Source organism: Cynocephalus volans, chromosome 11 (assembly GCF_027409185.1).
Source record: "Cynocephalus volans isolate mCynVol1 chromosome 11, mCynVol1.pri, whole genome shotgun sequence".
NCBI lineage: Eukaryota > Metazoa > Chordata > Mammalia > Dermoptera > Cynocephalidae > Cynocephalus > Cynocephalus volans.
The window spans coordinates 98231821-98259072 of NC_084470.1; the positions used below are offsets into that span (position 1 = coordinate 98231821).

The window sequence follows — 27252 nt, forward strand, 5'->3', positions numbered from 1 at the left end:
ACGTATTTGTGATAAGCATTAATTATGTTTAAAATCAGAAGAAAATGTTAAAATGTGAGTCTCCCCCTCCCATTGGGGGGAGGTGAAACTCCCCAAAGCCCCCCACATGGATGCCTGTGATGGTCAAAGACTTGAAATGGAACTGGGGTTCCTCTTGCAGCCAGGGTGACAGCAGCATCACACATGTCAACAGCCACCAGGGCACCCAGTTCTTCCAAGGTGCAGACCACCCATGTGAGTCAGCAGGGCCTGGGCTTGCCACCTGGCCAGGCCTCTGATGGTGGTACCTAACTCCTGAGGAAGATAGTTCTGGACACATCCGTGCAAACTACATCCCAGCATAAAGCTGAGTCCTGGCACTGCTGCAGCACTGCTGGGAGGAGGAGCTAACGGAAGCCCTGAGAAGGCTAGTCTGGAGTTGCTCAGGCTCCACAGGAGGCAGGGCTGGCTGGGGGTGCAGCCACACAGAACAAAGCCAGGACACAGATAGAGACAGTCCTGACAGCCTCCAAACCCCAGACTGTCATGATGGGAGCAGGAGCACCCTGACTTTTCAGTTATGGAAGCAAATGAATTTCCTTTCTTTACTTCACCTCATCTGAGTTGGTTTCTACCCCTAATAATCACACACAAACCAGCTAACATACCCACCATGCTGGACATGGTGCTCCCAGTTCCAGCGAGACCCGGAACTGAACTGGTTCCCTCAAGCTTCCTGCTGGGCTGGCCTGCGATAGAAAACAGGGATAAAAAAGAGGACAGGCCTTAACCACCTCATCCCCCTGTATGCTGCCAGGTAGCACGGGGCCCTGCGGGAGCAGGAGAATAATGACAAAAGGTAACTCCACAAAGTGCTCCTCTGAGCAGCCTGCTTGAGCACAGCAAGGCCTGGTGGGGAAAGAGAGATGTGTTTTCAGAAGAAATCTGTTGCAGGTCTTCTGGCAGGTAGCACCCAACTGTGTTCCCAAAGAAAAGATCACTCACTTAAAAGGGAGGCAGAGCCACATGGAACCCCAGCACTCCATTCCCTCGCCCCTGGCTGACTTCCGGTCGGCCCGCTCGCTTCCCCAGGCTATCAGCCACACCGGCGGGGCTTGGAGAACTCACAGCCCTCACAGCAGGTGGAACAACAGAGGGAGCGCGGCTACAGAGAATGACCCAGGCTCAGGTCAGGAAGGTCCATGGGCAGCCAGTGGCAGAGCCAGCCTAACCCTGAAGATCCACCAAACTCACCAGGTTGCCTCTCCCAAGAGGTAACAGTCCCTAGTTTCTTTCTCTCCCCCTGAAAATCTGCCACTGCTGGCAATTAGAGGATGAAAATCTCTAAGCTACACATCCCCAGGGAAAGAGGTGGCTTCCTAAGACCCCATTCCCAAGCTGTGTGCATTCCAGGGCTCAGGATGATTCCCTCCACACATTCCATGTGTGAGCATGTGCACGTGCCCTGGCGAGCTGCTCCAGTGTGTGTCAACGTGTGGGTCTGTTTTCAATAGCTCTGGAACAATTCTACCTGATAAACAAAAGCAGGTCCAAAATAACCTTTGGCAAGCAGCATATTTTTAAAAGAAAGAGAAGGTCCGAATGAACTGGCAAGAGTAATGCTTAAGCAAACAAACTTGGTCAAGCCAAACATCCACGGTGCACATCAAAAGCCCCTCAAAGGGCTCCTTGTGAACCGAGGTGGCAGCGGGCAGGAGGCGAGGGCTGATGCACTTCTGGCTTAGGACAGATGGGCCACCCACTTCCTACCACTAGTCGCTGGCATTTCAGGTGGTTGTGACTTGAGGTCACAGGGTTAGACCTCAAGTTGGGGCCAGGAGACCAGAACTCTGCTCACAGCAGGAAGGGGCAGAGGTCCGGCCAGACACCCTTCCTCCAGACAGCCCCTCCACTGGGCCCTGCTGGGCAAGTGACAGCAAGGGCATGTGGGCAGCAAGTGGTCCCGTGGAAGAGTCTCAGAGTCCCTAGTTGATGAGACAGCCAAGTTCCCAAGGCATGCTGGGTGGCCTCAGCTTCTCCTGTCCGAAATCCATTCAGGCCAAGACATAATCAGGTCTGCAACTGCCTGGTTCAGATCCCACAACCACCACTGACTCGATAGAACTCATCAGCTTCCCACCCACCCTGAACTACAAAACAGCTGAGGACCAGAGAGCACAAGTGCCAGAGCTGGGCCCCCAGCCACAGTAAAGCACAAAGCCCCAGCACGGGCCCGCAGGAGGACACCTGACTGCGTGCTTCAGAGGCTCTTTACCTGTCCTTGGACCACAGCTCTAACAAGCCAGGATCTGGCAAGCACAGAGCAGAGGGATCCACCTCATTAATCAGAAAGGGAGCTCCCAGTCCATTCAGGAAGGCCCAGTCTGACCCAACCCAAACACTGCTGTCCACCATGGGGTTTCCATGGTGAAATTCTCTAGGAGTTTCCTGGGGTGCTAGAACCTCCAAGGGGTCAGTCTCTTCACTTCTCATGTCCTCATCCGCCCCACCCCCAGCACACTTCTGTGCACAGAGGTGAGTTTCTAGAACACATTCTTGCCAGAAATGAGCTGGAGGTGGCCACAGCTCACCAGATCCCTCCTCTCTCAAGGTCCCAAGTCTCAGCTAAGACCCTGCAGAGCCTGAGGCCAAGCAGCTGGGGAGAGCTGGGTCATGGAGGGTCAAAACAGGGGTTAGCTCCAAGGAGGTTATAAACCATTACACACTCACAGGAGAAGGACAGAGGCCAGGTGTAGGGTACACAAGTTTTGGAGCCAGATCCACTTTTTAACACGTGACTTAGCTTCTCTGGGCCTTGGTTTCTCCCCACCTGTTAAATGGGATTGTGGGGAAGTGAGAGATAAGAGCCTGCTGTGGTGCCTGATAAACAGAAGCTGTCACTTTCGCCATCAGGCAGAGCCCAGTCTGCAGAGGCACAGCCCAGGGGTAAGGAGAGTGTTGTATCTGGTCTTCCCAGAGTACTGTCAGGACAGACAGCAGACTCTGTGAGGGGACAGATGTGTGTGTGTATGCTGATGTGCGGGAGGATGTGGGGCAGCAGGGAATAAGGTCATCGAATAACAAGGCCTTTTGATCACCTCAGTGGAGGGGAGTGTGGAGAGAAGAAACGAGCAAGAAAGGAGAAAAAGGGCTGAGAGCCTGAGAGGAGTGAGCAAAAACAGCTGGGGAAGGGGTTGGGGGTGAGGGACCATGCATGCAGCACCCCTGTACTTGCTGATGAGCCCCCAGAACAGGGGGCTAGAGGGAACGGCCAGACAGGGACAAAGAGGTAACTGCCATGTCAAGGCGGCAAAGGTCAAGCGGTGCTTGGGGCTGTGCCGGGGCCCAAGCAGTGTCCACGCAAGGGGCTGGGAGACCACGGACACATCCTACGGCAGGGAAGAGGGGCCTGCTCTAGCTTTCTGAAGAGGAGGGGCCTCTCGGCAGAACAGCGCCAGGCTAGCCCTCTGTACTCCCCACACAGAGGCCTCCCCAGCCGAGGGCGGCCTTCCAGGGCCAACACCGGGTGAGGGCACAGGGAGGTGAGAGAGAAAGAGGGAAAGGCCGAACAAAAGTTGCTCTTTCTCTGGTTCTTTATATTTTTTCTTTCATAAAAGCCTCATAAGAAATAGATGAATACCAGCTCGTTGTAAAAGATTTGAACACCAATCACATATACTAACACATGAAAGCTCTCTTTCAGTCCCTGAATCCCACTTTCCTGTACTCCCCCAACATGTAGCCACTGCTCAGTGTGCTGTCTCCTTCCAGATCTTTTCTGATGCATTTATGCACAATCAGATGCACAGTTTTCCTGCATAATGAGACCAAACCGTACAGACTGTTCAGAAACTTGCTTTTGCATTTAACATTATATTTATTTATTCACAAAACATTTAGGGCCTAGGAACAAGACTGACAAAAGTCTGACCTTGTGGATCTGACGACTCTAGGGGTAGTCTTCCCACACAGATCTGCGTTATCATTTCCAGGGGTGCGTTGTATGACACAGTTTCTATCACTAGTCCCCTGTTGCTGGGCATTGAGCATGACTCTACCTGCTCACAATATAAGCATCACTGCAGCAAACACCCCCGTGCACGTTTCCTTGGGCTCCTGTACTTTGAACAGACAGAGAAAACAGAGGAATAATTAATCCCCCAGGATGCAAGTAAGGAGCAGGCTTCAGCCCCCCACCGATAGCCAGAGAAACTGATATGGGCTCTGCTAGGGAGCGGGGGAAGAGTTAGGATGCGGAACAGCACTGAACCAGGGCTCTGGCTCCTACTGGCCATGCAACCTTGGTCAAGCCCTGTCTTTCCTTTGACCCCACAGCCACCTGCTTTATGAGGGAATGTCCCACACATGCTGAGCCCTGGGCAGTGCTCCATATACAGAAGCAGTGTGTACAGGGCAGGGCCCTGAAGGGTGCAGGCCAGTCAGAGCCCAGTCAGGGCCAGGCAGCTGAGGGAGCCCACCTGCTGTAGGTCATTGGCTCTTCACAGGAGCTAATTACCCCCAACAGATACGTAGCACACCTGGAGGCACTGGCATCTAGTGGCTACATACCCTACAGTGCTCAGGACCAAAACGTCAACCTGTTGAGGTGGAAAAGCCCTGCTCGTGGCTTGGCACCCGAAGGGTTAAGCAGCCACACTGCCCAGGCTGCCTTCCTGCCTGCCCACCACACTGCAGCAAGGATGCATTAAGCCCAGCCAGGAGACGGGCCGCTGCACCCGCCCGCCGGCCGCATGGTTCCCATTAGCAGCGCTCTGCTTGGCAATGTTCCCTCTGGCAGCCTGCCTTCCCTCCCTGCCCCACCACACTCCACCCCAACTCAAAAGAAAATACCAGGATCCACATATAAAACCAGCTCACTCCCCCCCGTCTCTTACCCCAGTATTGAATCAAACAAGCTCTTAAACTCCTGACCTTCCGCCCAGGCCCCAGGTTTGCTTCTCAGCAGCAGCAGCAGCAGCAGCAGCAGCGCCGGGGAGGCGCGGGGGAGCAGGGCACTGCCCTCCCTGTTACCCGGAGACTTCGCAGACCGGCACAGGCCTGAGCAGCATCTCTCAGGGTCTCCACAGAAATGCCCCCCCCTCCATCCTAAAATGCCAAAACCAGAGACACTCAGACCTCCACCTTTCAGAAACAGGAAGGCTCCTAGCCGAGAACGAGAGGGCTGGTGGCCTTCACTCAGTAGAAACATGGCATCGGACGGAAGACGAAGCCTGCTCTCTACCCTGCCTGATCCTTTCTAGCCAGAGGCCCCAACTGTAAAGGCTGATCCACCAACAGCTCACAAACTTATGTCTTACCCTAGACTTCTCTGAGCTTCAGACCCTTATATCAACTTGCCTCCTTAGACCTCTCAAGTGGATGTCCCCAAACACTTCCAACTTACTGGAACCCAAGCCATGCTCCAGGCTCTGTGTCCACCCTCACCTCCAGGTCTTTCCAGGTCCCATCTTTCACCAATGGTTCCACCACCTGGCCTGTCACTCAAGCTGGAGATCTGGGGGCCATCTGTGCCATACCCCTCCCCATATCTAGTCCATCATCAAGCCCTGTTAACGCCATTTCTTAAACATCCTTAAGGCCCAGTAGACTGCCACAGCTTGGGCAAAGCTGCCTCAGTCTGCCTGGACTATTGTAACAGCCTCCCCACTAGTCCCCAGAAAGGTACTGGATCCCCTCAAACCCGATCTCCATACTATCTGTCTGTCCCTCAGATACACAAATAAATACATATGCACACAGCACACGTACCACTCCACCCCACCCTTCAAAACCACCTGCACTATCAGAACAGACTAAAATTTCACTGGCTCTCAAGGTCCTGCGTGGTCTGGTCCTACCGACCTTTACAGCATCTCTCATCCCACCTCTATTCTCGGGCTTGCCAAAATGCCTGGGGTTTTAGGTCTTTAGACTCACTGAGCTCTCTCCCCCCACAGGGCCTCCACATTTGCCTGGAACACTCTGACCCATGCCTTGCTCATCTTCTCCCAGTAAGTCCCCCTCCTCCTTCAGACACTAGAAGCCTGCTCTGACCTCAGCCTAGTTTGGTTCCCTTGCTCTCTGCTCTCACGGGCCTCTCCCCTGTCCCTACAAGGCCCGCCTGGGCCATGTGTACACATGTGCACATGAGTAAAGAAGGAGGATGCCAGTTAGTGAGGCTGGCAGGTAGCAGATGCAAGTGCACAGGTCTATGCATCCGCATCTGATGGCTTCACAAACTCTGTCACCAAGAGCAAGCGGAGGAGGTGGCTGTGCTGAGGGGCAGGGGAGCTGCAGCTGTGTCTGTGTACTTATAGACAGCTCAGTGTCCCACATGGCAGGCTCGGACTCTGAATACACTTGCCCAGAATCATCTCATTTAAACACCTGTGAAAAGACCAAAAAACCCAAAACTTTGAATGGCTGGAACTTATTTTTAAACAAAAATATGTTATGATGAGGCATTTTAGCAAAACTTCAAGACAAAAGCAGGCAAGTGTCTTCATTGTAATGAGGCATCTCACTTGCCCTTTCCCAGTGATCATTATAGTCGAAACCTGTGAACAATTAGAGCAATGTCTGTGCTGTTTTTATTACTGTTTCATTTGTGAAAAGAAAGAGTTGTAAATACCCAGTTTAAGTGGTGCATCAGCTTTATACACACTTGGAAACATTCAATTTTCCTTTAACAAGAAAAACAAAAGCAAAAGGGTCATGGCAGAGACCCAGACCGGTGCCAGGGCATGGGGCACACAGAGGGCTGTGCCAGGTCAGAGGCTGAAGCACTGCCTCTCAGGCCGAGGGGGAGGGACCAGCGCCCACTGCCCATCTGCTGGGCTCCCCATCCAGACGTGCTCCGTGCTCCCCATCGGAGCCTGGCCTACAGACTCGCCCACCTGCCCCTGCCAGCTGGATATGCCCGGCAAGTTCCCTTGCTCTTCCACAGACCTCTGAATGGCCGCATCCCTTCTGTCACTCAAGATTTCCAGCACTGCTCCTCAAGGAGAGCCTTCCCGACCCTCAGCCCCTTCTCACAATCACTCTACAGGTAAATAAGGCAGCTTATGATGCACACCCTACTGCCAGAAAGTGAATCCTGAGGGAACAGCAGCATGACCTGCGTTATTCACCCTCTTCCCCATCATGGGGCCTACCACCCAGCGCACAGTAGGTGTGGACAGTCTACATAAGGTTACTTCCTGTTACTTCCCACAATAACCCTGCAGAGCAGGCACTGTTATTAACATTTCCTCATCTTGCAAATGAGGAAGCTGAGACTCAGAGAGGTTAAGTCACTGAGGCCACAGAGCATGTGGCAAATTAGGGATATGAACCAGGTCTGTCCAACCCCAGAGCCCAAACTACAGCCCAGGATCTGATTGTTACAAACATTGATTCCCTGGCTCCTGCTGACTAAATAAGTGCAGGACATGGGGTGGCACCAAGAATTTTTAACAAGCACCCCAGGGACTCAGTAGCCCACTCTCACCCACAGCTGAGTGTAAGAAACAATGGTCTGGGCCCTAATGGGCCCTGAACTCCACTGTCAAGGGAAGGAACGATAGGAGCTAGGGCTGATTGTGGGATTTACTCCCACACTGGGGGAAAGGGAAGGGGCTGATCCCAGGGACAGAGCCAGAGAGGGCAAGGAGGGCCAAGAAGGGACCTGAGGAAAGGCTAGAGCAATGGGGAGCAGGGTGCCAGAGCCTGTAGGCTGGCCACACAAGAGGGAACAAAGCAGGGGCAGTGTGTTGGGGCAGCCTCAAGACCCCAGGGGTCCCCTGGATGGAGGGGCTCTCTCAAGCCTAATTCCAGGGTGCAGCAGAACCTCTACAACAGGATAAAGAATGCTATTAGGACTCACGTGATGGGGCTATAGGACGTGACTCCAGCTAGATCCTCCTCTTCTAGACTCAGCCTTCCGAACATCCTCCTGCTGCCCTCTTGAAGATCAACAAAACTACCTACTGACCATCTCACTTCCCAGACTCCACCACAAGGAGCACCACATTGCCCTCAGATATGCCAGGTCTTCTCTCACCTCTGGGCTTTGGCCCATGCTATTCCTTCCACTTGGAATGCTTGGCAAAGCCATCTGTTATCTTCTGGGCTTCAGCCTATCTTCCCTTTGTCTGGGAAGCAGGGTTGGAAGCTCTCCCAAGAGCTTCCACTGCGCTCTGAAGCCATCATCACTTGGCACATTCCCGCACAAAGGGACGAAGGAGCGGCTGCCTGCCTGACCCCCTGCCCCCACTGCGGGCTCCCCAAGAGCCAGCCAGGCTCTCATTCCTTTTAGGTGGCCCTAGACCCCAACACATCAGCATCACAATCTTGTCACACGCATCAGCAGCATCTGAGAAGGCTGTGGGCAGGGCTGGACTCACGGTGTGCAACTGAGTGGTCACATGGTCCCCACATGGCCATACTCTCTACTCCAACCACATCTTGCTTTCAATGCAGAAAGAAGGCAATGGACTTCAGACAGAGTCAAATACCAAATCCTCCCCTGTGGACCACGTGGCACCCACACTTGCATTGGGCACAGCCTAGCACCAGTCAATTGCCTGCTAAGCATTTTCTGTACCAGGGCCACCGTCAACTGGCACTGACGCTGGCTGGGTGCCCACTTCCTGAAAGAGGAACACCTGCCTTGGGCCCATGTTCTAGGTCCTGCCAGTTCTCCCCAATGACATGCATGTCACATTCCAAAAGGATCGTAGCCCACAGCTAAAGGGAGGGAATGGCAGCACCCCTGGATGGCTACAGACACAAAAGCTTCATTAAGCCCTCATTCATTTCACCCGACTGCTCCAGCATCTGACAGTGCCACAGGCCTGAGACAGAGTGTCCCCTTGAAGCTTACCCCATTGAAATAAAGAAGACTTTGAAAGCAGACTTCCTGAAGGCTCCTCGGAAGGAACCATGTCCACCTGAAGACTGTTCTTACTTATTTATGAAGGTGGCCTGGGTGTACAGAAGGGCATGACTTGCCCTTGGTCACACAACTGGGCATTCACAGCTGGGACCCCAGACCATGAGCTCCAGCAGGGCACAGTGGGCAGGAACCACCCCTGGCACAGCGCCCAGGCCATGCCATAGCACTTCATAAATGTTACATTTAATCAAATCACTATCTTGTACTTGAAACAATAAAACTGATTTAATTCCACTTAAAAACTTAGGCTGGTCATACTCCCTACCTGCACCACGTCTGCCACCTCCATGTCTGTTCGCCACCTGGCAACTACCAGTGCTGCCTGACCGCCACTTCTCCACCTGGATGGTGTAGGTGAGGTCATGAAGGGGACTGAGGCTTCCTGTGGTGACCAAGATGGCAGCATTTCCTCTAACCCAGGAACCGGAGTAACTGCTAACCCACTAATCCTCACACTAACCTCAGCTCTGAGGAAGGAGATGTGTCATCCCACTTTACAAGGGAAGCTGCTCAGGCACAGAGAGGCTGAGTACCTTGCTTGAGGTCACAGAGCCAGTCTGTGGGGTGCAGATCTATACTAAATGACTCTCAAAGCCCTGCTCTTTACCTCCTCGTGACACTGCTCCTCAGCTGGAGCGCAGAGTACCTCCAGGCAGTGGTGGTGCCTGAGCTCAGGCTCTGGGTAGGCCAGGGGAGAGGCTGGATCCTAAGATGTCATCCAGCCTAACTCAGCAGGGCTCTCATTAGCAGGTAGCTGCAGGGGAGAGTGCCCTGCCCTGCCCTTGGGGAAGAGCTGGTTAGGCTGGGGCAGGGCTTTATTCATGGTCTCGAGCACTAGAGCCCCATAAAAGGGTTGGGAGGGCTGCAGGTCAACGTGGGCCCTGTGGGACTCTAGGCAGCCACAGAGGGCTGTGCACAAGGCTTGAGCATGACCAGACTGGGCTGGCACCCCGTCAGGAGGGGTGCTGCTCCTGGCTGCACCTGACTTTGAGAAGACACCACCCGGGCTGTGGCCACCATTTCTCCCATGCTCCGACCTTGTCTGGGTCATCCAGGGTCATTCTCACAGAGGACTGTGGGGAATTCTGAGGCCTCTCAGGAGCAGAGACAGACCCACTGTCATAGGTCCAGGCCCCTCTCAGCACGAGAAGCTGGCTGTGCACTCTGCATGGAGAGCTGACCCCAGGGCGACCTCAGGACTTCCGGCCAACCTCTTAAAGTAGGCCCCCTTGAAGACACAAAGAAGGATAAAGGAGAATATAGCAGTACCTCTAAAATCAGCTCCAGCAACTGCACATCTGAGGGTGCCCAGACCGTCTCGACAGCTGGCTCATTTTATGTGAGAGGGGCGGGTCCCAGGAGGTTCAGTGGCTTCCTCACAAGCACTCAGGGAGCTCAGGCAGGGTCAGGAGCACATGCCTTAGACTGTGACTGCCAGAGTTTGAATCCAGGGTCCTCCACTAGCTCGGAGAAGGTTTTTAATATCCTTGTGTCTCTGTCTCATCCCCTATAAAATGGGGGATAAGAGCACCTCCCTCAGAGTTGTTGAAAGCCCGTAATGAATATTCATCAGGGTCTTAGAGCAGAGCCTGGTGTGCAGGAAGCACAAACCAACAATGCTTCAGCTGGGGTCTCCTCTGGGCCCCTCCCCATGCTAAGTCAACCCCTGCTCCATTTCAGAATGCATTGTTTCTAAAAGCCATCAAACACTAAACTGAGAGGATACTAGACCCCAGCTAGGCCAGACACGGCAGCCTTCTTTATTTATCCACCAGCATCCGGGCAAGCAGGCCCCTCGGGCCCCACGTGTGCAGTGGGTATCAGAACTATCTCTGTGGATGGCCACATCAGCATGGAAAACCATTTTCAGACAGGAAGGGAGAGCCACATACCAAAGAACTAAAGGGAAGCAGGTCTCTGGAAGTGCCAGCTGGTACAGTACATCAAGCTGCCGTGGATCCTCAGGGGACTGATGTAAAAGGGCATGGTATTCATTTGGGGTTGAGGGGTGCAGACAAGTTTGAGAAATTCCACAGGAAAAGGCCTGCTGAGAGGCAGCATCCTGCCACCTGCCGGGTCTTTAGGATGCAGGACACAGAGAGAAACCTTCCTGAGTCCCTGCTACATCTGAGATCCTCCTGTCCTCGCCTGTCGACTGTCCTTCCTTGGCCATGCCTTGCCGGGGCCACAACAGGATATTACAATTGGCTGTGATGTGACTCAAATCCTCAAGCCAGAAGAAAGGCAAGATAGAGGCAGAAGTCTCGCAGAGCCACGGCATGCCCAGGGTGTGCTCAGCATGCAAAGCCGGACCACGCACCCTGAGTCACCGCACTCAATGGCCAAGCAAAAAGTCACATTAAATGAGGAAAAGACGAGACGCAGAGTTGCATGTGAGGATGACAGTGATACAGACAGTGTGCCCCATGTGCAGGCCCCACTGCAAGCTCATCAAGTGGAGCTCATCAACCCTCCCGACTACCCAGGAGGAGACTAAGCCTCCATGAGGTGAAGTAACTGCCCTAGCACATGAGCAGTGGAGATGGCAAGCTCAGCAGAGCCTGAGCTGTGGAGGCCAGGCATGAGGCATGGGGCCTGGGGCCTGTGGTATGGGGCACGGTGGCCGCCGCCCAGCTCCAGCTGGCCCAGTCAGAGCTCTGTGCTCAGTCTGGCTGAGACCCCACTCCATGACTGCCCTCAGAACAGCTGGGAAGAAAAGCCTTCACTGCTGTCATTTATGAGGCTTAGGCCCGCAATAACCCTGGCTACACCGGCTAGGAAGAGCAGGCTCTCCCAATCACCGAGTTCCGAGGCGGGCAGAGCCCGCAGCGCTCTCCTGCCCACCGCCCCCAGCTGCTCGCCCCCTCAAGTCCAGGCAGCACATCCTTCCTCCCTTCCATGCCCAGTGGAAGGAGAAAGGCTATCTTTTCCTGGGTTGAGTTCCTAGAAGCAGGGAAACTCTGCCCCAAACCTCCAGGAGACTTCCCTTCATATCGCAGTGGCCAGCATTGGGAAACAAGTCCCTGGCAGGGGAGGAGTGTCCCATGGGTTGGGTCGGTCCTCTTGGATTGCATGGTGCCAGAGCTAACCATGAGGAGCACCACATCTTGGACTTGAGGGAGAGAAAATGGGAAGCCGGAGCTGCGGGACTGTGCCGTGGAGCATGGCTGCCTGAGAGTGACCCCACACATGACGGTCACAGCCAGGTCTGCAGCATGGCAGTGGTCCTGATGACATCCTAGGCGTCTCATAACCTGAGCTGACATATTTCCTATCCTGTCGAAGCCAATTTGAGTCGGGCTTCTGTCACTTGCACTCAGAGTCCTGCCTGACACCCTGATAGCAGTGGGTGATCCTGGGATAAAAAACTGAGTCTGGGGAGGTGACAAATTAGAGCTCATGATCTGCCTCCTATGCCATGTGAAGTGCTTCAGATTTTATCCTGCAGATGATGAGGCTCCACAGACGGATGAGCATGACAGTGACATGGCACAATCTGGTTCTACACCACATATCCATCAGCCAGGCTGGGCTGGATGTGAGAGGCAGACACTGTGGGCAAGGCGAGGAGCAGGGTGCTAGGGCAGCGATTTCAGGGGGGTCGGTGGAGCTTGAAACTGAGCAGTGGCCATGGGCTGGAGAGGAAGGGCCTGACATGCCAGGCCCCTGCTGAAGCCGACTGCCAAGGGAGGGCTGATCTGCTCAAAGGGCCACACACTGCTCCCTCCAGATTTTCCAGAATCTTCCTGATTTCCTCTGCTGCCTTCTCTCCTTCCTTTCCCACCCTGCTCTGTCAGCTCCACCAGGGGTGGGGAGGAGCCCAACACCGTGCATCTGGCACACAGGCATACACAGGCACAGAGAGCAGAATCCCGTGAGTGTCCACTGGCAAAGGGCTAACAACCAGAACAACGTTGAATTCACAAAAAGCCTGCCTTCCTTCATGTGTCTTCTGAAATGGGAAATAGAAAAGATTTTCTAGATTAAAAAAAAAAAATAGATGCAGAGGGAGCTCAGTCTTGAAGTGATTCCCACAAATGGCTCGAGAAGCTGGCTCTGCAGCCCTGGGCACCTGAGTTACAGCCATTCCCTAAATAGGCAGCATCTCCACCGTGGCTCACTAATGAGGCACCAGGACTCAGCCTCAAAGAGGGGACACTGCCCCAACAGGAAGCAGCAAGCTGCCTGGCTCAGGGCCCACGGCGGGCAGCTACTACAAACACAGCCCTCTAAGGTCACTCAATATCCATTTCCAATCAATATCCTACTAAAAAACAAGTTGTTTATTCGCTTGATTGGCTGTTTTCTACTATTCCCTTCATCCAATATTCTCTGGGGCTTACCCTGAGCCAAACCCTAGAATAAGTGCTAAGAAGCCAGAGATGGACAGGATCTGGCCTCTGTCCCCAGGGAGACTGGTGCCATAGAAGCTGCGGGCACGAAGACAGACACAGTAGCAGGCAGCTGGTAAGTGCCAACCAGAGCATGCACAGATGGAGCAAGTCACTCTATCCAAAAGGAGGTGAGGCCTGAGCTGCATCAGAAGGTGCAAAGAAATTCACAGGCAAAGAGAGCACACTCCAGGTAAGGAGACAGCAGTTTGAAGGCTCCAGGGTGAAAACCAGTGTGGTATGCCTCTGGGAAGGGGAGGCAGTGCAGGGTTGCTGGAGGTGGGGCAAGGGCAGACCTGGAAGAGTCCAGGCCAAGGGCTTGTCTGGGCAAGAAAATGGATTCTTTCCAGATGTTGTACTCATGGCTCACCCTTGTGATTAGCTTCCAAAAGCAGAGGCAGAGGTAAAACACCTGCTAATATTCAAGATTTCCTTCTTCCTTTCTAGGGATTTTTAATAAAGAAGAAAATAAATCTGAATATGGACTTGATTTGGAGGAATCAAAACTACCAAATTCTAAACTTTTCTCTAAAAGTTTTATCAGCTAAATAGGTATCCAAATATACCTGATAATATTTACATTGACTGGATCCACAGTGGACCACTGGGGACCGCAAATCGTGTTTCCATTTCAACAACTCATTTAGTAGCCCTGCAAAGAACTGTTTCCTTGCACCAGGAAGGTACCCTAACATTTACTACTTCTGGAGCCCACAACAAAAACTGCACAAGAACATGATACTGGATGGCAACTATAAAGATGACAAGAGTATCGCTGGGAGTGCCCGAGCCGCGCCACAGGACAGACTGAACAGCCCGAGGCGGCAGCGGCCAAGAACGGGGAAGGCGACAAACCAGAGGCAGAGAGTGAGCGCCCGACCTGGCACAGCCCTGTGAGTGACCCCTGGTCCAGCCCTGCTCGGGGGGCTGACGCCCACCCGGCTTCCGCCTGCATCACCGGGTCACTCACCACCCCAGGGCTGCCTCCATTTTCCCAGGTGCTGGCAGCTCCGGCCCGGCTTGGCTTGGCTCCTCTCTGAGCCTTCCCACTTGCTTGCCCCGGCGCGGGGCTTCCCGGGGCCTGTGGGCCGGCCTCCCTTCCTACTCCCTCCGCGGTTCTCTGGCAAGGCTGGTGGCGTGGGGCGCCCCCGGCCAGTGTTGGGAGGGCAAGGAAGTACGGGCGGGACCGACTGTCACTCCACCACACCCTGGACTCTGGCCCCCGGTAAACTTCCTGTTACTGGGAGGCAGATACCATCTCTGCGTCCACCAGTTCGGATAAACGCCTAACCAATTTCTGGTTGGGAATAGTGTGGTAGGAGAGTTCCCAGTCCGCTTGAACCTGCCAGAGAGCTGTCTGCAGGCGGGCGCTAGACTCGGTCCATGCCGGGGGGATACAAAGGTGAACAAGTCCTGAGAAAGATCTATACAGTGCTACAAAGGCACCCAGATCGACCGGTCGTCTGTGCCTACCAGAAACCTGGTAGACTTCCTGGGCGAGGCGGTGCTGAGCAGGGTCTTGAAGGCCCAGCTGATAGACGAGGGTTGCAGAAGACACGTCCCAGCCCAGCACAGTGCGCACAGAGTGGGGAGACGTGTGGCCAGGGAGGCGGAGACTCGACAGAAACCACACACCCGGTGGGGTCGCCACTGCACGATCCAACAGCCTGGGCCAGAGCACACGGAACAGGGAGAAGTCCTGCATGGGAAGTGAAAGCTCAACAGAGATCACACACCCTGTGGTACGTGATCCACCAGCCCAGCAGAGTCCAAGCTGACCAGAAAGGTGGCTCCCCAGGGAGGCCCAAGACCAGAGGCAACCATACACACAAGGCACTAGAGGCCAACTGAGCAGTCACGGAGGTAGCCATACAAAATTGGCAACCACAGCAACATCTTAGTTAGTCAATAGTCTCAAACCGGTGGACTGTGAAACCCCCTGCCACAATGAATAAACATCAAAAAAAAGATACCAGAAATACAAAAAATCAAGAAAGTACACCACCAAAAGTTAATAAATCTCAAACTCTAGATCTTATAGAACAAGAAGCCCTTGAAATGACTGACAAGGAATTTCGAGTGATAATTCTAAGGAAACTGAATGAGATACAAGAAAACTCAGCTAGACATCATGATGAAATGAGGAAAAGTATACAGGACCTGAAAGAGGAAATGTACAAGGAAATCAATGTCCTGGAAAAAAATGTAGCAGAACTTGCTGAACTGAAGAAGTTATTCAGCGAAATAAAAAACACAACGGAGAGTTTAACCAGCAGGCTTGTCGAAGTTGAAGAGAGAACCTCTGAACTTGAACATGGGCTGTTTGAAATAACACAAGCAGACAAAAAGAAATAAAAAAGAATCAAAGACATTGAAGAAAATCTGAGAGAGATATCAGACAACCTTAAGCGCTCAAATATCCGAGTCATGGGTATTCCAGAAGGGGAGGAAAAAGGAGATTCCATTGAAAACATATTCAACAAAATAGTGGCAGAAAACTTCTCAGGTATAGGAAAAATCACAGATGTTCAGATCCAGGAAGCTCAAAGATCTCCAAACGTATTCAACCCCAAAAGGCCTTCTCCAAGACATGTTATAGTCAAATTGGCAAAACTCAGAGACAAAGAGAGAATCTTAAAAGCTGCAAGAGAGAAGCGTCAAATCACCTATAAGGGAGCCCCAATCAGGCTAACATCAGACTTATCATCACAAACCCTAAAAGCTAGAAAGGAATGGGATGATATATTCAAAATACTAAAAGACAAAGATTGCCAGCCAAGAATACTCTACCCTGCAAGGCTATCCTTCCGAAATGAAGGGCAAATAGTATATTTCTCAGACAAACAAAAACTGCGGGAGTTCACTAACACACGACCACCCTTACAAGAAATCCTCAAGGGAGTACTGGGTTTGGTTCCTGAAAAATAACTACCACTGCCATAAAAACCCAAGAAAAATCAAAACCCACTAGTATAATAAAAATGGCATTCATGAAGAGAAAACAAGCAAACAAAAATGCTATCTACAACCTAAGGAACCAACAAACACAGAAACCAAACAGTAAATCAGAAAACAAGGAACAAAAGACACCTAAGACAACCAAACAACTAATAAAATGCTAGGAATAAATCAACACCTTTCAATAACAACTCTTAATGTAAAAGGCTTAAATTCCCCAATCAAAAGACACAGACTGGCTGACTGGATCAAAAAGGAGGAAGCAACTATATGCTGCCTACAAGAGACCCACCTCACCCATAAAGATTCACATAGACTAAGAGTGAAAGGATGGAAAAAGATTTACCATGCAAACAGAAAAGAAAAACGAGCTGGTGTAGCTATTCTTATATCTGACAAAATAGACTTTAAACTAAAAACCATAAAAAGAGACAATGAGGGACACTAGTTAATGATAAAAGGACTGATCCATCAACAAGACATAACAATCATAAATATGTACGCACCCAATGTTGGAGCAGCCAGATTTATAAAACAAACTCTATTAGACCTAAAGAAGGAAATAGACACTAATACCATAATAGCAGGGGACCTGAACACCCCCCTGTCAATATTAGACAGATCATCTAGGCAAAGAATCAGTAGAGAAACACAAGATCTAAACAAGACTCTAGACCAATTGGAATTGGCAGATATCTACAGAACATTCCATCCAACAACCTCAGAATATTCATTCTTCTCATCAGCACATGGATCATTCTCCAGGATAGATCACATATTAGGTCACAAATCAAGTCTCAATAAATTCAAAAAAATTGGAATTATCCCATGTATTTTCTCAGACCACAATGGATTAAAACTAGAAATTAATAACAAACGAAACTCTGGAAACTATACAAACACATGAAAATTAAACAGCATTCTACTCAATGACATATGGGTCCAAGAAGGAATCAAGCAGGAAAACAAAAAATTTATTGAAACTAATGAAAACAATGATACATCATACCAAAACCTGTGGGATACTGCAAAAGCAGTATTAAGGGGGAAATTTATTGCATTAAATGCTCACTTCAGAAGAATGGAAAGATGGCAAGTGAACAACCTAACACTTCACCTTAAAGAACTAGAAAAACAAGAACAATCCAAACCTAAAGTTAGCAGACGGAAAGAAATCATTAAGATAAGAGCAGAACTGAATGAAATTGAAACCCAAAAATCAATTCAAAAGATCAATGAATCAAAAAGTTGGTTTTTTGAAAAGATAAATAAAATTGACAAACCATTAGCATGGCTAACAAAAAAAAAAAGAAGAGAGAAGACTCAAATAACAAAAATTAGAAATGAAAAAGGCAATATTACAAGTGATTCATCTGAAATACAAGGAATCATTCGAGACTACTATAAACAACTATACACCAACAAATTTGAAAATCTGGAGGAAATGGATAAATTTCTGGACACACACAAGCTCCCAAGACTGAACCATGAAGACGTAGAAAATTTGAACAGACCAATAACAATAAAGGAGATTGAAGCTGTTATCAGAAGGCTCCCAACAAAGAAAAAAGGCTCCCAGGACCAGATGGATTCACAGCAGAATTTTACCAAACATTCAAAGAGGAATTGACACCGATTCTTTACAAACTATTCCAAAAGATTGAAACGGACGCAAATCTCCCAAACTCATTCTATGAAGCAAACATCATCCTGATACCAAAACCAGGTAAAGATATAACCAAAAAAGAAAACTACAGGCCGATGTCCTTGATGAATATAGATGCAAAAATCCTCACTAAAATACTAGCAAACAGAATACAGCAACACATACATAAAATTATTCACCACGATAAAGTGGGATTCATACCAGGGATGCAAGGTTGGTTCAACATACGCAAATCAATAAATGTGATACACCATATTAATAAACTCAAACACAAGGACCATAAGATCATCTCTATAGATGCTGAAAAAGCATTTGATAAAGTTCAGCACTCATTCATGACCAAGACCCTCTATAAGTTAGGTATAGAGGGAAAGTATCTCAACATAATTAAAGCCATATATGCCAAACCCACTGCCAATATCATCCTGAATGGGGAAAAGCTGAAAGCTTTTCCTTTAAGAACAGGAACTAGACAAGGATGCCCACTCTCACCACTCCTATTCAACATAGTGTTGGAAGTACTAGCCAGAGCAATCAGAGAAGAGAAGGAAATAAAGGGCATCCAGATTGGAAAAGATGAAGTCAAACTGTCCCTGTTTGCAGATGACATGATCTTACATATCGAACAGCCTAAAACCTCTACAAAAAAACTCTTGGAATTGAAAAATGATTTCAGCACAGTAGCAGGATACAAAATCAACACACAAAAATCAGTAGCATTTCTTTTCTCCAATAGTTAACATGCAGAACGAGAAATCAAGAAAGCCTGCCCATTTACAATAGCCACCAAAAAAATAAAATACTTAGGAATTGAGTTAACCAAGGAGGTGAAAAATCTCTATAATGAGAACTACAAACCACTGCTGAGAGAAATTAGAGACGATACAAGAAGATGGAAATATATCCCATGCTCTTGGATTGGAAGAATCAACATAGTGAAAATGTCCATACTACCCAAAGTGATATACAAATTCAATGCAATCCCCATCAAAATTCCAAAGACATTTTTCTCAGAAATGGAAAAAACTACCCAGACATTTATATGGAACAATAAAAGACCACGCATAGCCAAAGCAATGCTGAGCAAAAAAAATAAAGCTGGAGGCATAACACTACCTGACTTTAAGCTATACTACAAAGCTATAATAACCAAAACAGTATGGTACTGGCATAAAAACAGACACACTGACCAATGGAATAGAATAGAGAATCCAGAAATCAACCCACACACTTACTGCCATCTGATCTTTGACAAAGGCACCAAGCCTATTCACTGGCGAAGGGACTGCCTCTTCAGCAAATGGTGCTGGGATAACTGGATATCCATATGCAGGAGAATGAAACTAGATCCATACCTTTCACCGTATACTAAATCAACTCAAAATGGATTAAGGATTTAAATATACACCCTGAAACAATAAAACTTCTTAAAGAAAACATAGGAGAAACACTTCAGGAAATAGGTCTGGACACAGACTTCATGAATACGACCCCAAAAGCACGGGCAACCAAAGGAAAAATAAACAAATGGGATTATATCAAACTAAAAAGCTTCTGCACAGCAAAAGAAACAATTAACAGAGTTAAAAGACAACCAACAGAGCGGGAGAAAATATTTGCAAAATATACATCTGACAAAGGATTAATATCCAGAATATATAAGGAACTCAAACAACTTTACAAGAAGAAAACAAGCAACCCAATTATAAAATGGGCAAAAGAGCTAAGTAAGCATTTCTCTAAGGAAGATATACAAATGGCCAACAGACATATGAAAAAATGCTCAACATCACTCAGCATCTGGGAAATGCAAATCAAAACCACAATGAGATACCATCTAACCCCAGTTAGGATGGCTAAAATCCAAAAGACCCTGAACGATAAATGCTAGCAAGGTTGCGGAGAAAAAGGAACTCTCATACATTGTTGGTGGGACTGCAAAATGGTGCAGCCTCTATGGAAAATGGTATGGAGGTTCCTCAAACAATTGCAGATAGATCTACCATACAACCCAGCTATCCCACTGTTGGGATATACCCAGAGGAATGGAAATCATCAAGTCGAAGGTATACCTGTTCCCCAATGTTCATCGCAGCACTCTTTACAATAGCCAAGAGTTGGAACCAGCCCAAATGCCCATCATCAGATGAGTGGATACGGAAAATGTGGTACATCTACACAATGGAATACTACTCAGGTATAAAAATGAATGAAATACTGCCATTTGCAACAACATGGATGGACCTTGAGAGAATTATATTAAGTGAAACAAGTCAGGCACAGAAAGAGAAATACCACATGTTCTCACTTACTGGTGGGAGCTAAAAATTAATATATAAATTCACACACACACACACAAAAAAAACCCGGGTGGGGGGAAGAAGATATAACAACCACAATTACTTGAAGTTGATACGACAAGCAAACAGAAAGGACATTGTTGGAGGGGAGGGGGGGAGGGAGGAGGGAGGGAGGTTTTGGTGATGGGGAGCAATAATCAGCCACAACATATATCGACAAAATAAAATTAAAAAAAAAAAAAAAAGATGACAAGAGTATCAGCTAAAACTTGTTGCGTGCCTGGCAGGTGCCAGGAGCTTTGCATATTTCACCCCTAGTCCACACCACAGCACTCTGCCTACCTTCCAGATGCCTTGACAGAGCTGAGCACACAGGGGTCATTCTAAGTTTGTGCTGAATTATGAAACACAGAGAGGTTGAGTAATTTGCCTCTGGCTATAGGTAAATGCCAGACTTGGGTCCCTCTCAACTCCCAGCCCCTGTTTTTTCTCGCTGGTCTGTGGCTTTGATGGTTTCCAATGTTACAATCCTGACAGCCAATCACCCCCAGAAGCAGTACTAGCCTGAAATCCCAAGACCAAATCTTATCAGAGGCATTTCCCAGGCTGAGGATGGAGAAAGACAAAAAGCCCGGGCAGAAAGCTGGCCAGTCTCAGGATGTGTGGCATTTAAGCCATTCTGGGGTCCAAATGGAATTTTTTCTCCTTCACTCCCTATTCCCTAACATTTCCTTGCTCAGGTAATTGGCCCCAGCTGGGAACGAATGTGGGCAGCAGAAACAGGGGCCAGAGTATGGGCAGGCTCCATCAGGCCAGCCCAGGCCGGGTGGGGAGCGAGACTGTTTGGAACCGCTGTGCCCTGCCTTTGAGGAAGTTCAAGCGGTCAGATGCATCTGAATCCATTAGTGAAACTGACAGGGATGTCACTGTGTTTGGGAAGAGGGCCATGGCCTGCAGTGTCCCAGTGCCCATGAGGCACAGCCACCAATCACATGCAGGGCAGGGGTGAGAAGAGGTCAGGAGTTCTGAGTCTCAGGCTCTTCTGAAATGGGCTTTCATATACTCCGCGGACCAGAAAAAGTCTCAGCAGTGCTCCTACAAAACTGCTCTGGAGCCTGCAGGTCCTGCCCCAGGAGGAGAGGAAACATTACCAGACTGAGAGTTTCCTCCTCCAGGGGCTCTGGAGCAGGGTACAGTGGATAGAGCCTGGTCTTTGGAGCTGGACAAATGACTTCAAATCCTGGCTCTGCTGTCCGGTTGCTCAACGTCCCTGAACCTAGGTTCTCTCGCTGGTTGGATGGTAATTACAGGGAAAAAAGGCAGCAGCACACCTGGTCATCAGCAACAGTTCTGCTTCTAAGCATTTAAATGGCTAATGGGCACTCCACTCATGTCGCTGTCACAGCACCCAGAAGGTGAGCTGCGGATGGTGATTCCTCACGAGAAAGCCAAAGCTCAGAGAAGTTAAGGGACTTGCTCAAGATCATAAAGGACTTAAGGCTTTTTCTGACTCCAGTCCTTTCCATCCGAAGTCCATATAAATTTCCTAGGGCTGCCATAACAAACTACCACAAACTCGACAGCTTAAAACAACAGAAATTCCTTCTCTCACAGTTCTGAAGGCCAGAAGCCCAAATCCTCACGTCAACAGGGTTGGTTCCTCTGGAGGCTCCGAGGGAGAACCCCTTGTGTGCCTCTCTCCTGGCTTCTGGTGGCTGCCGGCAACACTGGTGCTCCTTGGCTTGTGGCTACACACCTCCAGGCTCAGCCTTGTCTTCATATGGACTTCCCTCTGTGAATCTCAGCCTTCAACTTTTCTGTCTCTTACAAGGACAGCTGTCATTGGATTTAGAGCCCACCCTAATCCAGGATGATCACATCTTGAGATCCTTACCTTAACGACATCTGAAAAGCCCATTATTCCAAAAAGGTCACATTCTAACGTTCTGGGTAGACATATCTTTTGGGGGCCACAATTAGGCCCACTGCATATCTGACCCACATACAAAATACATTCCCCCATCTCAACATCCCCCAAAGTCTTACTCCATTCAATCATTAACTATAAGTCCAAAATCTCATCTAAATATCCTCAGCACAAAAAGTCCCTAATCTTATCACCTAAGTTATCTAATCAGGTATGGGCGAGACTCTGGGTGGCAAAATGCCTCTCCATCTGTGGACCCAGAAAACAAGTTATCTAATCCCAAAATACAATGGTGAGACAGGTAAAGGACAGACGTCCCATTCCAAAAGGAAGAAAATGGAAGACATTTGGTCCCAAGCAAGTTTGAAATCCATCAGGGAAAATTCTACTAGGTTTCAAGAACTGAAACTAACCCTCTATGGTTTGATCCTCTGCCTCTGCTTCTGTGTCCAAAGCTCTGCCCTCCATCATTCTTTTCTTTTTTTTTTAAGCATACCATGTGTTTGGAGCTGAGTAGTTCTATTAGCCTGTTTCCTGCCTATAGAATCCCAGAAGTCCAACAGGTTTTCTTTCTTTCTTTCTTTTTTTTTTTTTCATTTTGTCAGGTCTCTGTCCCTTCAGTCCAGTGTTTTTGCTAGTATAACATTCTCAAAAACCTTGGGGGTCTCTCATATTCATCAAGAGGGTCCCTGCCATTAAACAAGAAGGTTCACCGCACATCCTTCCTAGATCAGTTCATCTCTATTCCTGGCTTCTGCTGATGTGCTTGCTTGGATACATGAGCCACACAACTAATTTCTCCAACAAAAGGTTGTCCAGCCTCATGCTTGGCCTTCTCACCAAAGTGTGTTTTCTCAATAGTGAATTTTTTGTGATCTGGATAGGCTGAGAACCTCCAAATCATCAAGCATTGGCTCCTTTCTGCTAACAGTTCCTCAATTCATTCCTTCTTCCACATTTTACTGTAAGTGGCAAAAGAGAAGCAAGGTGGCATCTCCCACACTCTGTGTGAAAATCCCCTCAGCCAAATATCCAAGTACACTGCTTACAAGTTCTAGTTTTCCTTACTAGTAAATTAGAGAATCATACAGTAGTAGAAACCAAGAGAGTTGGAAGGCAGGCTGGGACAAGAGGAGCACAAAAAACATGAGAAGAATTAGGTTACATCCAAGAACCTGCTGTGTGACCAAGTACCATAAAGATCAGTAACTGGGTCCTGATAGGCAAGTCCCACCTTTATATGGATGAAAAGCATGGCCGAAAACCTCAGAATATGTCCCCATTCAACCATCCCTGCCTGCTTCTCATGGCTGACTATCCTTGCCTCAGCCCTCCTCTGTGCTCCTGGTCCTACCACTGCAGCCACTAACATCGTTATCAAAAACCTTTTTCTCCCTCTAGAGCCTCAGGTACCCCCAATTCAAATTCTACCCCCCACAGAGCTGCCTTCTGACATCTCTTTTCCACTCCCAGCTCCTCTCCCGGGGTGGCAGAGATGCTGGATCAGGGTGGCCTCAGAGGTCTGCCTTAGGGATCACAGGGACTGGAAAGAAATTTAGCATTAATTCATTTTCTGTTGCAGCTAAGAATTAGCACATGGTCACAATCATAATTGTAATTTTGTTAAATATAAATTTAGTTTATTTTTGTAATTTTATGCTTTATTTTTTAAGATTTGCACTTTAGTCCCTGACTTAAAGTGGATTTGACTTGAGTGGTCTTTTTCTGGGACAAATGGTCTCCGGAGGAAGATACACACAGTAGGTAGAGGAGGTGATTATTACCCCCAGTGTCTAGAGAAGGTCCTAACACTTGGGGAAGGGCAGGCCTCTCCTTCTGGTTGATCCTCCCTGGTCAGGAGACTTCCCTAATACCCCCAGCCCCCGCAGGAGGAAGCAACAGCCACACCACCATAAACTGAGCTGGGTGGGGGCTGAAACCTGAGATTCCTTTCACCTGTCCTCTACCCCTTCCCTATATCCAACCATGTTGCCCTAGACCAGGGGTGGCACACAAGGCACAGGTGCCAGCAGTATCCCCTCTGCTTCCCTCGTCCAGAGCAGATGCTGCTATCATGGCCCTTTCACCTGGTGACATGGTTCATTTTATGTCAACTTGGCTGGGCCACAATGCCCAAATTGTGCTCGAACATTATTCTGGGCATTTCTGTGAAGGTGTTTTTGGATGAGACTAACATTGAAATTGGTGGATTCTGAATAGAGCAGATTACCCCTCATAACGTGGGTGGACTTCATCCAATCAGCTGAAGGTCTCAAGAGAAAACAGACTCGCTTACCCCAGAGAAGAGGGAATTCTTCCAGCAGATGGCCTTTGAGCCACCACTCTTCCCTGGGTCTCCACTCTGCCAGCCGACCCTGCAGATTATGGACTTGCCGGGCTTCACAATTACGTAAGCCAGTTCCTTAAAATACATCTTTCTCTATATCTCTCTCTATAGATATATATATCTAATAGTAGGTGTGTTAGCCAGGGTTCTCCAGAGAAACAGAACCAGTAGGAGATATAGATATATAGATGTTTATATATACGTATCTACAGATATCTAGACATATGTATCTAGTGAGCCAGACAACCTTAAAATCTGCCTCAACATGGCACTTCAGGTAGCCACTCCCCAGGAGCATGCAAACTGAATTCATTCACCTCGGGCTGTAGGCAAATCCCGCATCTCCAGCAGCTGGCTCAGTCTACAGGGCTGACTGTGTTCCTCTGCCTCCCGACACTCTGGGTTGCTTTGAGGATCAGAGCAGCATCCTGGGCCCAGCATTCTGGGCAAAGTTTCACACTAGTTCCAACGAGCCCTCGTTTCCCACCTTTACTCCTGTGAAGGGGAGGGATGGTCGGTGGGGCTGGAAGTTTTTCTTTTCCAGGAAAGTGAAACTACCTGAAAAGCCTTCTGAATAAGGGAAGTATCAAGGCCACTGGACATCTTTTCAATCAAAGCCATGCTATGGTACTAGAAGGAGGGGGAGATGGGAAGACACCCAGCTGTTTATCCTTCTCGCAGGTCTTCAGAAGGAGAACACAGCATCTGCCAGTGGCCACTTGGAATGTGACACTGATCTGGATTTCTTCCAGATTGTATGACTCTGAGCACCATAGATACAAAGTGTGTTTCATTTGAAATTCTTGTGGTTAAGAAAAAGGTACCCAGAAATAACTCCAAGGGCACTTGACACCCTAACACACAGAGGGCCTGCCGAAAGGGAAGTTACACCCAGCGCCTCCACCTGTTGACGGTATGGTCCTAAGCCCACCTCACCTTCTGGAGCCTCTGTTTCTTTCTCTATAAAAAACATCTACTCAGGAATTCTTCATCATGGCACATCATAGGCATCCAATAAAAATGTGGTGTTAGGAGAATCAGGGAGAGCAGTAGCTCTAGAATCCACAGTGAGCGAGATGTGGAGCTGGGCGGGTGGCAGGCGAGAAGTAGAAGCGGGGCGGCAGCAGGGCCAGCGACCAACCTCGGGCAGCATAAGGAACTCGGGGCAAGCTCCAAAGGCACAGCAGCTGAAAAGGCAGAGGAACCATCCCCACGCCCCTAGCTGTTAGAGAGAGGCTAAAAGGAAGGACAAGGTAGGACTGACCTTGAGGGCAGGAATCTCCACACTGTCGCCGAGGCTGATGGAGCCCGAGAGGATGGTCCCTGTCATCACAGTGCCTTGGCCTCTGACGGAGAAACAGTGGTCCACAGACATGAGAAATGGTCCCGAGGGGTCTCTCGTTGGAATGGAAATCTGGGACTTCAGGAGCTAGAAAAGAGATGCCGGTGCCACAGCCCATTGGGAAGCAGGGCCAGATGGGGCAGGGCAGAGGAGAGCAGAGGGGGTGGCTGGCCAGCAGTTCACCAAGGCTGCCAAGTGAGACACAGCTGGAAGACCTGTGCCCTGGCAAGCTGGCCCAGCAGGTCAGAGATGGCTGACTCCCTGACATAGTCCAAGCCTCTGCCACACTCTCAGCTCCTTCTGCTCAGTGCAAAGGAACAGGGTGCCTGGAGGAGCCTCTCAATCCTTGCCTAGCAGGCATCCTCCACACTGCGGCAGAGGCAGCCTATCAGGGACACCCTGCACATCACCCTGGCCTTGCATGCTTCCATAGCCTCCTAATGCCTGAAGGACGTCCCACTCCTCATCGTCTAGCCCCTCAGTAGCACTAGGCCATCTCCCTCCAGCCTCCCTCTCACACCAGGGCCAGCAGCTGGCAGGCCTGAATTCACCAGCTGGTTCAGTGGCACCTTCTCCCCTGGCCACACCTCCTCTGGAAGGGTTTTTCCTGTATGGAAGCATCTGCCCCCCACCCCCCAATAGCACCACAGTTAACACACTACTGTGATCATCTATTTATCCACCTCCCCCCAAGTATCGCCAGCAGCTGGCCCCACACCTGAAGGAATGACAGCAAATGAAGAAAAACCAAAGGGGGTGTAGGGAGGGGAGCGGGAGGGAAGGGCTGTTCCCAGGGGCAGCAGCCTGTGTCTGGTATGGGCAAGCTGGGGGCTGAGGGTCCCAGGACAAGAGGTGCGAGGAGTGACTTCTCCACGCTCCAGCAGAGACAGAGCCCTGCCCTCACAGCCTGAGGTTCGGGTTTTCCTTCTTCACTGATCCTTTCCGTATGCTTCAGCCTCAACCAGCCAAACTTCCTTATGCCGTCAATGTGCTTGGAGATGCTGTCAGAGCTAATTACCAATAAACAAATGGAGATAAAGACTGCATTATTCTTTTTATTTTGCTACTTTCTGATTTCGTAAGTGAATAGGCTGTCAAAAAAGAATTCAGCAGTGAATGTTGCATAGTCTTAGTCTTGTGATAACAATTCTTTTGGAAAAAGACTAGAGATTCAAAACAGTCTCGGTCTGAGATTTGTGTAGAGGCTTCTTAAAGGAATATACTAACATCTTAACAGCATTTTTGTGGATTTTGCTTTAACGAAAACAACTGTGCCAGGCTCCCAGACCAGCACTCTCTGGAGCTGATAAAAAAGTAACAAAAAAGCCTCACCCAGAAAACATTTGTTTTGCTAAACTGGCAAGATCAGCACAGTGTGAGTGACAGACAAGTGGCAGTACACATGGT

At 49.3% G+C, this 27252-nt stretch overlaps 1 protein-coding gene across 1 annotated transcript in view; it reads right to left on the reverse strand.

The window, feature by feature from the left end:
- Positions 1-27252, reverse strand: part of EEFSEC (eukaryotic elongation factor, selenocysteine-tRNA specific) — a 243194-nt gene that overhangs the window by 109286 nt on the left and 106656 nt on the right. Inside the window, exon 4 of the mRNA XM_063114567.1 lies at positions 25768-25932. Within this exon, the coding sequence (XP_062970637.1) occupies positions 25768-25932 (165 nt within the window). The remainder of the gene's footprint in view (positions 1-25767; positions 25933-27252) is intronic.